The sequence below is a fragment of the Dasypus novemcinctus genome, chromosome 8 (genome assembly GCF_030445035.2).
Source record: "Dasypus novemcinctus isolate mDasNov1 chromosome 8, mDasNov1.1.hap2, whole genome shotgun sequence".
Taxonomy (NCBI): Eukaryota; Metazoa; Chordata; class Mammalia; order Cingulata; family Dasypodidae; genus Dasypus; species Dasypus novemcinctus.
In genome coordinates this window covers 34,619,048-34,633,685 of record NC_080680.1, presented here as the reverse complement: position 1 = coordinate 34,633,685, position 14,638 = coordinate 34,619,048, and the positions used below count along the sequence as shown (strand labels likewise).

Below are 14,638 nucleotides of genomic sequence, written 5' to 3'. Positions count from 1 at the left end.
ATAATGAAATATGGAGACATCTTAGCAAACGTATGAAACAGGTTTCCAAAAAAGTCCAAGTTATCGATTCCTTCAGTGAACTTTGAGTAAGCATTTAAGAAGTGTCAGGCATCATACTGGGCACTGATAATACAATACAAAACAAACGAGATTCGGTGCCTGCCTCATGCAGCTAATAATATTAATTACAAACTGTTTCCTTTCACAAATAATAGTAACAGAAAATAATCAAATAACTATAAATTCAGATATGTTCTATAAAGAAATCAAAGAGATGCTCTTATAGATCATAATGAGCCATCTTTTAGAGGATGTGATGAGGGATGATTTCTCTGGGAACATAACATTTAAGCCAGCAGAACTTTATAAGAAGGGTAGCTTTATTGTATATTGCCAAAACTGGAAACTTTGGAGATCGAAAGGGGGCACTTTAAATAAGTATGCAGGATTTCTAAGCAAGCCAGGATATGTATTCAACCTATTTATAAACCAAGGTAAGATTTGGATTATTTTCTAGATACAAAAGGAAATCACTAAAATGTTCTAACAAGGATTAGTTATGATCTAACTTAATACTTGTTAAAGGTCTCTCTAGCTGCCAACTGGAAAATAGATGGGGTTGGAGGCAAGAGTGGAGGTAGAGAGAATTTTCTTAGAGAGAAAAATTCTGAGAACATCCTACCCATCTTGGTAGGAGCTGTGGTTGATGAGGCTGTGAAGGAGGAGAAAAACAGCCAATTAGAGATTTATTTTGGAATATAACAGTAACTGAAGTGAAATTCTACAAAATATTACTTTTTCATTTATATTTTAATAAACACATGGGGAAATTACCTTAAAGTTTATCAAGTGATTTGGAAAAGAGTTTCCAACAGCAGAATTATAAACTTGAAGAAGAAACTGTTATGGTAGCAAAAACATATGTTAAAATTAAATAAATTAATAATCCACTTATTAGCTCACCATTTTTCTCTACCAATCCCCATTTTAAGTTTTCTGTTTAGTTCTTATCAATTTCTAGGACTTATACACAAGTTAATAAATCTCTTAAGCCTTTGTCTGTCATATGTGCAACAAATATTTTCCCCAGCTTCTATTGTTTGCATTTGACTTGTTTGGTGTTTTTTTTTTTTTTGCTATCCAAAATATTTACTTTTTAATTTGATATAGAAAAATCTACCTAATTTTTTATTTACGCTTTCTGGGTATCCTGAATTAGAAAGATTTGCCCCTAATAGTATACAAATAAACACCAAAATGTAATTCCATTATATTGTCTTTACTATTTATGTGCATTTAAATTTCTGATCCATCTGAACATGTTTTGCATATGATGTGACAAGGGAATCTAGCTTTGTTATCTTATCCTCTTGAAAAAACTTTTTAGTCACACACAAATTAGTATCTGTTCCCTATAAATAAACAGTACAAAATATTTGGCAAAAAATGTTACAATCTTCATTTGCTAATTCCTCCTGTTAACTACTAATAAAATGTTAGTGTGTTTTCTTCTGAAATTTTGTCTAAGAATTTTTACATATTTGAATCCATTCTGGATTAGTCTTATTTTTAAAATAATGCATTTATTCTTCTAAAAATACTTCAAAATATTTTTTATCTAGTTCCATAAAAAAAATATAACATGTTTTAATATCTAGTATTCTGGACAACATTTATGTTTTTTGAATCACTGTGTTTTGGAATAGCATATGTAGTTTCCAGATTAGATCAAGAGATCTACTCTACCTAGGTCATGTAAATGGGTATGTCTTACATAAAAGTCTTCAAGGGTCATGATGGAAAGGGAGGGAGCTCACCCAAATATAAGAAGAGAAAACTCACTAAACTGAGACAAAGTTTCACTAATGAGCCATCTTTCAAATTTAACGGAATCATGTAGCTAGCAGTTTAGAACGCCCAGTACTGGATACCAAGACGAAAATGACAGAGTTCCTGTGCCTAATGAGGAAATTGGGAAGGAGAAATGATGTGACTTGTCTCATATCACACAGGCAAATTAATTACTCGCTGGGACCTAGACCAATGTTTTCCCTCCTCACCTGCTTTCAAACCCCATTAACTCTACAAAGTTGTGCTATGTCTTTATCCATTCTCTGTTTCTCAATTATTGTCTCAGGAGAGGTGTTCCTTCTTCTTACCAAAAACGAATCTCTTACCCCTGACCTCATTTCGTCCTACTCCCTATTTTTATATTCAAAATTACTGTTCCTTTCTTTCCCAAGTTTATATAGAAAGAAGTGTATGTGTGTATGTGTGTGTGTGTCTGTGAGAGAGAGAGAGAGAGACCTTGGTCTACTATCTTTTCAAACTAATAGTCACTCTCCTACCACTCACTGAAAAACATTCAATTGTATTCAACTGCTACACTCCATCCATGTCATAACAGCTTTTACTCCTCAGTCCTGAAGTTCTCCTGAGGGTCACTAATAACTTCATAACAAGTGAACCCAAAAACCCTTTGCTTCCCTTCCTATGTGACATTGTAATCACTCTTTCTTTCTTATAACTCTTCCCTACCTTAAAGTCATCCATCACCTCCCTCACCCACCCACCCTGTCAGGTACTGCCTGTCCTCCTCCTGCCCTATAAAGGAAGGCATTTTTTTCCTCTCAAGACTCTCCGTCTTTTCAGTATATGTGGATGTCACATAATTTTTACTTTCAGTTCTTACCAAGTTCCAAATCTTCAGTTCTACACATACAACTGTCTGCTGGACTTTGTCACTGAAATTCATCAAAGTTAGAAATTAATCTCAACATTTTCCCATGTTTAAACAAGTTTCTACTCCTCCTTGCTTCCTCATTTCTGTTAATGGTATACTCATCCTACCAGCCTCCCACTGATGACGTCTTGGTTTGACTTCCCCCTTACCTTAACCAACACTCTGCCCACCAGCTCCACCATTTAATCAATCACTGGACATTTAGCTTCTGCCTGCAAAATGTGTTTTGCATCCAGTCTTTCCATTTTTACCCCATGTTTTCTGCTGCCAATTTAATTCAAGCCCCCATTATCTTTGACCTGAAATATTTATTACAAGAAATGAACAAAAATGTATTTATTTTCCTAGACTCCAAGATGGACCTGAATAGGGCATTAGATTATGATTTCATAAATTTTGCACAGTATCCTTTTATTTTCAAACACATAAATCACTGTTTCCTATACAATGGCATTTATTGAATAATTTGCTTTAGTAAGGGAGTGCGGGTACATAGTACTGTGTAGTGGACAAGAGTTCAAATGTCTATTTATTCATTTGCAAGTCTATCTTAAGCATCTACTATGCACCAGACAAGAGTCTAGATTCTGGGGATTCAGCACTTAAAAAATAAAATCCAAAAAAATCCCTGGACTCAAAACAGTTTGTTGGTTAGATCTGAGTTTGAATCTTGAATCTAGCATTTTTAGATTTCTGGTCTTAGACATGTTACTTTACTTTCCTCTTCTCCTTTATCTATTGGGGAAAAAAAGGTGGGCAGGGAGTAATAATGATTAACATACAGGCTCTTGTAAAACTTAGAAATTAGATAGGCTGATAGATCACATGATTCATTCAATAAATGTTAGCTCTCTTTTTTCCCCTGACATGTGTATTTTGTCCTTTTCTTAAAGCTTGCCTTTCCTCTCACCCCACATATTAGGGTTCATCTTATGTTTTGGCCCCTAACACTCTGCAATTTATTACATAAAGCACAAGCTATACATTTTGAAAATTTGCTTTCCTTTTTCACTATGAAAATTTGTTGAGCTTGCATTCCTACTCTACAATAAGCAGAACCTAAAGTACTAAGAGTTTATGAAAACTCTTCAGTTGGGAATAAAGTTGAGAATAGTCATAAATATGAAAATAACTAGATTCAGCTTTCCTTAATAATTATGTGACCACTCTCAACCATCATTTTTTCTTCCCCAAATTAGAAGAGTTTAAAATGTAAACTTTCTCCTCTCTCTCTCAGTCCCTCCCCCCTCTCTCTCATTCCCCTTTCCAGTACCTTTGAATTAGGAAAGAATAAAGATGAAAACTTATTTAGGTCTTCACTCCATTTCTAGTTTAGACTCAGGGGACTAAAGAGTAAAAAGCATTCATCCAGCCAATAATTATCAAGCACCTACAATGTACCAGGAGCCCTTCCAAACTCTAAGCACTCCTGGTCCTGTTGCCTTGGATCTCTGTGCAGCTGCTGGGGCAGTGGTACCTGCCGACAGGAGAAGACAGGAGAGTTATGGAGGATCTTGGGGGCAATCAAGGTAATTTCCAGTCTACTGCAGAAATATCTCTACTAAAGCACCTTTACCAGAGGCTTGAGTGCCTCCAGCTAAAGGAAACTCAATACCTTGCCCTTTCCATTTTTAATAGGATTATTGTTAAAAGTTTTTATATTTTTCTGGCTTTTCCAGTATTTAAGGGCAGTTTTAAGTGTCTCAGCTTTCACTGCCACTCGTATCCCAAACTAAGCCAATCTTTTCATCATTCCTTTTGTAACACTGTCATCAATACGGTCCCTGTCCTTCTAAGATTCATAACTATTTAAAATACTTTCTTTATATGGACTGGTCAGCTTAGAAAATAGTGAACCATTCCTTCATATGTTAGTTAAAATGATTTAAGAATGAAATATCTTTTTTTGTGGTCACCCTACCTTGTTGGGGCCTATTAAGCTTTCCTCTCCAACAGGACATTTTCCCTTGGTTATCACTCCAGTTAACCTGGAGGGGTGGTGATATGTGGGGAAAGCAGGTGAGCAGGCAAGCCAAAGCAAAATTATATCCGTTCTTGAGACTGAGCACAGTGCTATGTGACTTAATGATTGTCATCTAAATTAATCAAAATTCACTATCGACTTAGAAAATCCTTTAGGCCCAGAGCCAAAAGCAGTTTCAAGCTTATAGGAAGCCAGACAGTTTCGTCATCAATCAATAAAATTACTGACACTGTACTTCATGGGAACAAGGATAATAATATTAGTATGTTATAATGCCACTTGAAATATGGATATTTGCCAGTAGATAAGTTACAAAAGCATCAGATTATATACAAATATTTCATAACTTCTTAGAAAATGCTGATTTCATCCCCTTAAATATTGAATATTTATTTTATATAAATAGATTTCATTTAGTTGAAATAAATTTGTAAGTTATTAGAAGACACTCAAGAATCAAGGTTTTAAATTTTTAAGAAGATCCAAAATGCCCCTGGTCACCACATTATAATCAATGATCAACATTTATGCCACTCTGTAAAAAAGAAAAGAAATACTTGTACATCACCACATACGTAATATATTACATACACAATTCTGAAAAAATTAAATAACAAAGTCTTTATTTTTAATTAACATTTTCTCAAAAATTTTCAAAAGAAAGAGGCTGTATTACCAAGCAAAATTGTTGAACACAAAAAGCATAATATATATAAGAATGTGTGGGAGAATAAAAAGTATTTTTCATATATTTGTTGACTATAGTTTTTAAGGATTAGAGATATTGCGGCAGTAAATGAAATTTCAGAATTCAAGAATTCTTTTCAAGTCTAAATGAAAGAGTTAAAAGTCTTGAAATTTGAAATTCCTCTTTACCCTAATGAAAAACAGAAACCTAAAATAATAACAACAATAATAATTATAATGTTTACAAAAGCTTTGGAATTTTCAACAATCCTGTGTCTCTGCTTGAAGCACATGAAATTAAAATGATACAGTCGCAATTTGTTTCTTGACTATTTTATATTCAGTAATTTTTAATGAAGCAACTAAATTAGGCATAACTTAGTACAGCTTTAATGTAGTTATGATGAATATATTTTACTTGATTAAAAATGATAAAACCAGGGAGCCTTAAATATTATCTTAAAAGATTAACTACTGTGTCAATTATAAATCTAGGAGAAGGGTATTTATAAGGGAATAACTATTCTGAACAGTAACTTCCTTTTTTGTTCATTTCATTTAAATAATGATTCAATCAGCTTTCACTCAGTACTAAAATTTTCTTATTACACATTGCCTTACACATGGAAGGGCATACAGCTATGTCATCTTAACACTAGTAAAGATTCAGCAAGTAATCCACTTTTTATTGAATGGCGGGGGAAGCAACTTTGGCAGGGTAGGGTCATGTAATTACTGAATAAAATGCCAAGTCTACCTTGTATTTTGTGTTATATGGCATAGCATGAATAAATATATGTAAAATCAAATTAGTTCGGTACCTAAATATCTATGAGGCCTGCTGTGCCAACAGGTATGCTACTGAGTAGAAAAGCCTCATTGTCTCCAGACTGAACAGATGAGGGAAAAAAAAATTGCCTCACTGTCTTTGGCCACTGAGAAGGAAATAACTTTCAGAGGAACAGTTCTGCATAGATTATTACCAAAATAGGGATACATGGTGTAGATGACAACTTGCACAAGGAATAAAAAAAAAAACTCACAAAACTTTACTTACATTTAATTGCCTTTCTCATCTAAACAGGTAAATGTGTTCTGGTAGGAACTAAAATGAACAGCTCCTGCCTCCTGGAGCCTTTGCACCTTCATCAAATAAAGTGCAAGACACCCCGCCCCCCCCCCCAGTCGTGTCCTCAGCCCCTCCGCCTCTCCCCACGAAAGTGGGCCACACTGCCCAAGGTGGGCTGTCACACTTGATTCCCATAGCCCAATCGCGCAGATCCTCCACGTGCTAATAAAAGTCCATTTCTTTCACAAAAGAAAAGCAATGGGTAGGGCGGAGCTGTCGGGTTTTTGTTTTGTTTTGTTAAGGATTTGGGGTGGGAGACAGCATCTGAAAAGATGTTTTAAAGGAAGCGGACGGCTACTCGCAGGAGACTGCGTTTGAGTGGTGCTGAAAGTGAAGGAAGTGAATTTGTATTATCCTGTCACTAAACCTGAAGCGTCCTGCCCGTAGAAACCCCTGGCAGAGATGCGGAGTTCACCGAAGAAGGGCTGGGCAGAGCGCTGCCATCCATTCAAAACTACCCCAGGCCCGGAGGCGTGGGCAGCGGGACGGACGGCGGGACCCGGGGAGCCCTGCGTCTGTCGTCCCCCAGCACTTGGCGGGTGTTCCCCTCCCTCCCGCCGGAGTCGGAAGTGGGTGACACCTGCAGGCCTGCCCGGTTTTCTCGGCGGGTTCGCTTCCTCCGCGGCTCGCTAACTCGACCTGCAGCGCCGGCCGCCCGCGCTCGCGCGGCGCCAGCCGATCCCCACTCGCGGCCGCTCCGCGCGCCCCGCCCCGCCGGGCGCCGCCGGGCGCCGATTGGCTGCGGCGCTGACAGGGGGCGGGGCCTGGCGGGCCCGGCCGAACCCGCCCTCGCGTATAAGCGCCTTCTCGGCGCTCTCGCCACCTCTCTCCTCTTTCTCTCTCGCTCCCTTCCTCCCTGTAACTGAACAGTGAAAATTCACGTTGTGGATCCGCTAACAGGCACAGATGTCATGTGAAAACGCACATGCTCTGCCATCCACACCGCCTCTCCTCCTTTCATTTCTGTTTCCTCTTTTCCCCCTCGTTCCTTCTCCCTCTTCTTTGTAACTAAAAAACCACCACCAACTCCTCCTCCTGCTGCTGCCCTTCCTCCTCCTCCTCCTCCTCAGTCCAAGTGATCACAAAAGGAATCTTCTGAGCCGGAGGCGGTGGCTTTTTTTTTTTTTTTTTAAAGGCAAGCACATTGGAGAGAAAGAAAAAAGAAAAACAAAAGCAAAACAAAACCCAGGCACCAGGAGGCACCCCTCCTGAAAACAAACAAACAGCCATCAAAACCAAACAATCACCACCACCATCAAAACTGTTAGCACAGCAGCGGCGGCGGCCAGCGTCACCCACCGGCCTCGGCGTCCGCCTAAAGGGATGGTTTTCTCGGCCGAGCAGCTCGGCGCCGACCACCTCCTGCACTCGTGCTGAGCGGGATTTTTGGGTTCTCCGCGGTTCCGGCTGGGAGCAGCTTCATGACTACGCGGCGCGGGAGAGCGGCCACACCATGCGCGGTAAGCGAGCCCGCGGGCCCCGGGGCTCGGCGGGTCCGGCCAACTTCAGCCAGACGGGGCGATGGGGGCGGGGAGGTCACCCTGCCCGAGGCGCAGGAGGTTGGCGGGGCACAGTTCCCCCAGGGTCGCCTTCGCAGACGGGACAGCAAATGGTCTCGGCGTAGAAAGTTGTGGGAAGATTTTGATGCCTCTCGGTAGTTCGGGGAGGGCGCTCTTTGGAGAGCGGAGCAATGCTGGTGGCTCGCTCCCGGTCTCTGAGTTGCACTGAATCTTTCTCTGCGTGTGGTTGTCGGATGCGGAAGCCGACGCGGGATGAAGGGAGAGCAGGAAGAGAGGTGTCTCTCAGAAGCCACTGGAAGTGCCCGGCGCGCAGTCTTCGCCGGCCCGGGCCGGGCGCGTGGGGCGCATGGGCACACACACACACACACACACACACACACACCACACACACACACACACACGACGGGTTGCTCGTCACATCAGCGCCTTGCCGGGCCGTGGGCAGCGGGGCCGGGTCGCGGCTCTGGGGCCGTCCCCGGCGCGCTCCTGGCGCGGGCGCTGCGCCCTGGCCTGGTCCGCGTGCCCGAGCCCGCGCGGCCCTGGGACGAGCGCGACCCCAAAAAAGTTGTGCTGAGAAAGTTCGGGAAGCGCTCCCGGCGGCGGGGAGAGCCAAGGTCCCAAACTCTTTTGGTAAAATACAGGGCTCCTCGCAGGAGGCAGTGCTGGGCGAGCTAAAGGTTGCCAGGCAGCGCGCCGGGGTCCAGGGCGAGATACCTACTCAGGCTGCACTCCCCTGCGTCCCCAGCCGCTGACCCGACGGGCTTTAAGGAGTACTTTGTCTTTCTCTTTCTCTGCGGTGCCAGAACTTTCAGATTTCCTGCGCGCTGCGACGGGCCCCCTCCCCCTCACTTTCTGATCCGCCACAACTTCACAGTTTTTTTGGAGAGCATCCTTAGGGATCTGGACAAGCTGCTGGGCACGGCTAACCCCTGCCCCCAGTCTTTCTCCTGGCTACCTGGAGGTTCTTTGGAATTCTTCCCTCTCTCTCGTCGCACGTCCCTTCTTGTCCTGGCAACAGAAAGTTGGAGACCGCCAGCTCCGTACTTTCCGGTATCCAAGCCCCCGCGCGGAGGACCAAGCAGGGAACACTTTAGAGAGTTGAGCTTTAAACCCATATTGCCTTCCTCCGAGCTATATTCAGCTCCCATCCACTCCCCCAATGCCCCTCGAGAAGCGCCACAGGAGAACAGCCACCTTACCACTGCCCGCCTCCTCTTTCGCCCTCTCTGGTCTCCTTCCCTACCCCGCCCCCCCCCCCACCCCTTACTGTCACCTCCACCGCCCCCTCTTATTTCCTGTGGATCGTGCCCTTCCGTGACATTCTGGGTTCTTTAATTATGGGATCAGTAAAGATTCTGGCTACTTCATCCGTCTTGTTAGAGTCGGGCATGAACTTGAGTGTGAACTTGAGAAGTGAGAGCGGGAAACGGTGAGCTCCGATCTTGCACCCAAGGGCGGAGACTGGGTTAGCTGACTGAGCATTGGGGAAGGAGGAGGAATAGAGAGAAAAGGTAGTCCATCCATTTGTGTGACGGACCTTAGATAAGGTATAGGGACGTCCAGGTGGAAGGGTCTCGACTGACCGGCGCACTGGGAGTGGGAGCAGAGAGAGACTGTGTTTTGGCTCCACCTGAGCGTCCAGCCAGGGTCTTGGTCCGGTGCTCCGCGGTACAAATTCTTTCCAGGAAACTATATTTGGGCAGTTGGTTAATAGAGCTTTTACTTACTGAGAGACATTCTAGTCTTTGCTTTTCTTTTTATGTCCCATCTTTACCTCCCCGTCGCCTCTCTGCTCCTCCTGTTCTCGTCTAGGGTTGCCAGGTCTTTTCATTCCCTTTTTCCTTCCAACCTTCTATGGCTGTGTTCATGGGTTCTGGAACAGGTCTGAAACCACGCACCTCTTCAGCTCCCGGCACTAGGACTTGTGCCTAAAAACCGCTCACCCTCTCTTTAAATTGTGGGCAGGAGAGTAAGGCAGAGAAGGAGTGGGATGTAGCTTGATCTAGCCATTCCTGAAGGAGCCGTTTGCAAGCGGCAGTCCCAGTTTGCCTCCGTGTTCACTTGGACCTAATGCGGGTATTTCAGGAGCCTGTAGCGTTTAAAGCTAGTCACTGTTCCTCATGAGCACGTTTAGAAACCCAGGGTAAGCCCAGAGCTCCGTCGCAGAGGATGCCACCCTTTGCCGGGCTGCTGAAGACGGTTGACTGGTTGTAACGTGGATGACAGCTCCAGAAGTCTGAGGGAAACGCGCTGGATTAAAACACAGGCAGAAACGGTGACCAAGTCCTTTTCTCACCGTCTCTGGCTCTACTTCTCTGCCCCCTTACTGTCTCATCCACAACCCCTTTTCATTACTTGCGGGTCGTGCCCTTCCGTGACCTCTCGGGTTATTTTTTAAGGATGGGCTCAGAAAAGATCCAGGCTACGTCATCCGTTTTGTTTTGGTCGGGGTTGAACTTGAGTGTGAACTTGAGAGTGGAGCGGGAAACGAATCAGCTTTCGCTTGTGCTTAGGCTACTAAGCAGCCCACAGAGAAGGAGGCGGCGGTTTGTGACCTCGGTATTACAGTGTGCTCCTTCCATTCCCCCCCCCACACACACACACACGCACAGACACACACACACAGACTCTCACACACAGTCTCCATCCCCAGGTGGTCCATGAGTCAGGGCGCTTTGCTCCACGCAAACGTGAGCCAATCCAGAAAACCCACCTCCACCCCCTGCTCTACCTGGGCTGCGATAGTTCAAAGACATCATCCCGAAGGGAGCAATTGGGTGGGAAAGGGTTGGTGTGGCTCTGATCTTTGAGGTCAGGTCGAAGTCCCGCTCCACAGATGAACTGGTTCGGGACAGAATGCGGTGGCTAACTGCGACCTGGAGAGGAGGAGGCTGCATTTACTGGCGCTCAGAGCTTTTCGCCCTTTGTCTGCAAGAGGGTACCATAGAGTTCCGAGACGCTTCTTCGCAGATCACTAGAGTGTCAGTACTGAAAATAATAACTTCAAAAGACGTAAGGGAGGACTTTTACTTGGTTCCGTCAATATATTAGAAAAGAGTGAGCCGAGGTGTGGGTTTCAAGACTCGTTCCAAAGAGGCCTGTCAGCTCTTTATTACTAAGGGTACCGGGATCGTCGGATTTTTCAGTCCAACCTCCGCGAGAACCAGTTTCCAAAAGAAGGGCACAGATGCCGGTACAATCAATAGGTGATTGTCACTGGGGCAGATTAGAAACCTTGTTGTAAAGAAAGATCAGGATAGGACTTGGCTTTTCAGAAGTCCAGTTTCAGACAATTGTTTGGAGGTAGTGAATGTTTATTAACTGCTAACTTCAGAAAGGAGGTAGCCTACTGTCAAAGATGTCCTAACCCTTCAGAAGTCTGGAACTCCCAATATCCTGCTCACTGGGCCTTCAGATTTCCTAAACAAGTTATTAGCCTTAATTTCCTCCACAAATTCCAGTTAGATATTTCTAGCCAACATTCCTCCCCCCCACCCCCAATTAAACAAAAAACAAACAATAAACATTGCTGGTAGGACATCTGTCAGTAATCCATTAATAATTGCTCATTAAGTAATCATCGGGAAGCTGCCTTTACGCAGAGAAAAGTAAACCTTCAAACAGTTTAAAGAAAATGCTGAAGCTACACTTCAAGTATTGCGGAACAAAACACAGCCAGAAAAATAAAATATTTTCTTAGATGGTTACCTCTTGTGATTCCCTCCTCCCTCTGACCCCACACCCCATCTTGGATGAATTAGTAAGAAGTACTATGTCCCAGAAGCTCTTGAGCCTTTCTGGGCTTCTGGGATGGGCATAAGCACGACCAAGACTTATTTTCCATGTTTTCTCATAATCAGGAATTGGGAAAACCAGATGCAAATGTAAAGGCAGAAACTCTGAGTAGGCTTCATAAACATAAGGGATGCAAGATTAAAACTCATTTGTTAGCATTTTTTAAAATTTAGAAGTACTGGATTTTCCATCAACAATAGTATAGCTTTTACTCATTAGAGAACCTTTGAACGATGGTTTCATGCACCATTATTAAAGAAGTTTTATAAGATAGTTTTGCTTTAGCATAAATAGCAATATTTAATTTATACTCAATCAAATACAAATGTTAACATTTACTTATTTTAATAACAATTTTGTGACTTAGTATCAGCATTAAAAATACTTAATCAGATATATATTTGCATCCACTGTATTTTAGATTTGTGTTCCCAAGTCATGAAACCTAAATTTACAGCAACAAAGATTTTATAGCACCAAGAAAATATAAAGCTGCAGGGTCAGTCTTAATGAAGATGACATTCAAACCCCAATATACCTACTGATTTCTAAAGATAGTATATACAAAATTTTCACCAGAATTTTAAAAACCGAATCAATACGGTGTGTTATTCTAGATAAAAAGTAAATTTAAACTTTTTTTCAGCTAGTACTTCACATTTTATAAACTTGTCTTTGACTTTTAGGAATGTAATATGTCTTATATACTTTTTATGCTTTTCACTAAGATAGTCTTAAGAAATAAAAGTGTGAACCCACACCCATTAACTGTATTATTTTGACTGAAATGACTAGTATCCCCCTGATGTAAAGTATGTGTTATAGTCTTCAACTAATATAGGGTTAAAATTTATTCTAGTAAGTTAAGTTAAAAAATTATACATACATGGCTCTATTGGGCTTCTGCAAATTTATACATTGAGGTTAAATTGTGAACAGTAGTATCAATGCCACAGTGCATTAAGCCTTTCAGATAAACACATGAGGAAAGAAGAGAATTAATGCCAAAGTTGAATCTCTCAGTTTCTGGACATATTGAGACAAATCATAGGTTCAGAAATACGCATATTATTAATGCCAAAGTTATTAGTAATTGGGTGGTTTAAAATATATTTTTTATCATCCTAATAGTATGAAGCAAATATCTTAAGACTAAAGCATTTCTGAATTTATTCCATGAAAGACAAAAAATGTAAAGGTTTTCAAGTTAAATTGGAGTTAATTTAGTTCAATTGACTAACAAAACATTTTATTGTGGTGTTAAACTTTATGAAAGGTAAATATTAGGAATAGACTTTGTACTTAATCATTAATTTGGTGTTTTATTCTAAATGTAGTTCTATTCCATAGGTTCCTATCCAAAGGATAAAAATTAAATAAACTAATGAAATGTCTTTTGTGATGTAATGAATGATAACTTCCGATAAAATGAATACTCTATACATAATTACAAATTCCTGCAAACTTATAATTATCTTCCAATTACAGCTTCTTGCAAATATTTATCTTTCTTTGAATAGAATCTCTGACTTAACAGAATCTTTACAGATAATAGCAGTCTTTGGAGGCGTCTGTTGATACACAATATGTATATGTATGTGCCTATAACCACCCACTCAGACAAAAAGAATGAATATTTGAGAGAGAAAATCATTCTTATCTTTGCTTTCACAATCCAGCTTCCAACTCAAACATATTTAGCAAAACAGAATCAACTTTCCAGAGCATTCAAAGGGAAGAAATGAATACACATGGTACTTAAGTAGCATAAAAAAGTGACTGTTAATAGCATCTATTTATAAATAATCTACACAAAACTCCATTATACTACCTGATGATAATTAGAGGGAGAGGGAATCAAAGAATTCAAGGCTGCCAAATAAATAAAATATTCCTTCTCAAATTAAGCAACAAATTCATACATAACAAGGGTTATGCCATGAATTTGAAGGATGTCTCCTTTGTAGCACAAGACAAAGGGAGCATAGAGGAATAAATATTGATTGAACTAATCATCTGATGAATAGAAATGAGACTTACCAGTGCACCAATATAATAGGCTATGTTAACTAGTTCTTTCATAGCACATATGCTGCCCTTTCAACCCCTGACCCCATCCATTCAACTTTTAATGAGGGAAACCACAGGTGTTATAACGGCATTTATAGTGAATCAAACTAAATATAAGAACCACGTGGTTAACTAACTAATGGCACTGGGGAATAGATTCTTATGAAAGGAAATATTGTGATCATAATGTCACAAAATTATCGTGCACTTTAGACCTCTTAGAATTTTGGCTTGTTCCTTTCACTTTTAGAATATATCTGTATGGTCTTCAATATTTCAAGTCCAGGATTTGTTGTCTCAGTTATATGTGCAAAATTATTCATGATTATCTGAGGAGCTAAAAATGTTATTCAATATGTATTTTGCCTACATTGTTTTATACCTTGCAGAGTAAGCATTTATAACATTTTAAAATAACACTAATCCAGTATTTTATGCTTAACATAGAATGCCTTATTCTTGGTTAGTGGCTATTTTATAAATATTGGAAGTGGAATATAATGTAATAATAATTATGATAAGGTACATTTTGCTTTAAAATTGAATTGGAATTTATTTTCTTGGCACAAGCAGTTCTTACAAAAACAGAAATATGCATATTTCACCCCTTGCCAAAACATGAAGCTAGAAACTTATTTTAAAAAACATCCTTTATAAAAGAGAAAATAGTAATGTGCTTTGACTTTAAATGTGTTCACCTCTGCACAGTG

At 41.0% G+C, this 14,638-nt stretch overlaps 1 protein-coding gene across 1 annotated transcript in view; it reads left to right on the top strand.

Annotated features, from left to right (window-relative positions):
- Positions 1-7,386: 7,386 nt before the first annotated feature.
- The window catches only part of RORB (RAR related orphan receptor B), a 191,428-nt gene continuing 184,176 nt past the window's right edge, over positions 7,387-14,638 (top strand). Inside the window, exon 1 of the mRNA XM_058301665.2 lies at positions 7,387-8,003. Coding sequence (XP_058157648.1) covers positions 7,997-8,003 — 7 coding nt within the window. The 5' untranslated portion in view covers positions 7,387-7,996. The remainder of the gene's footprint in view (positions 8,004-14,638) is intronic.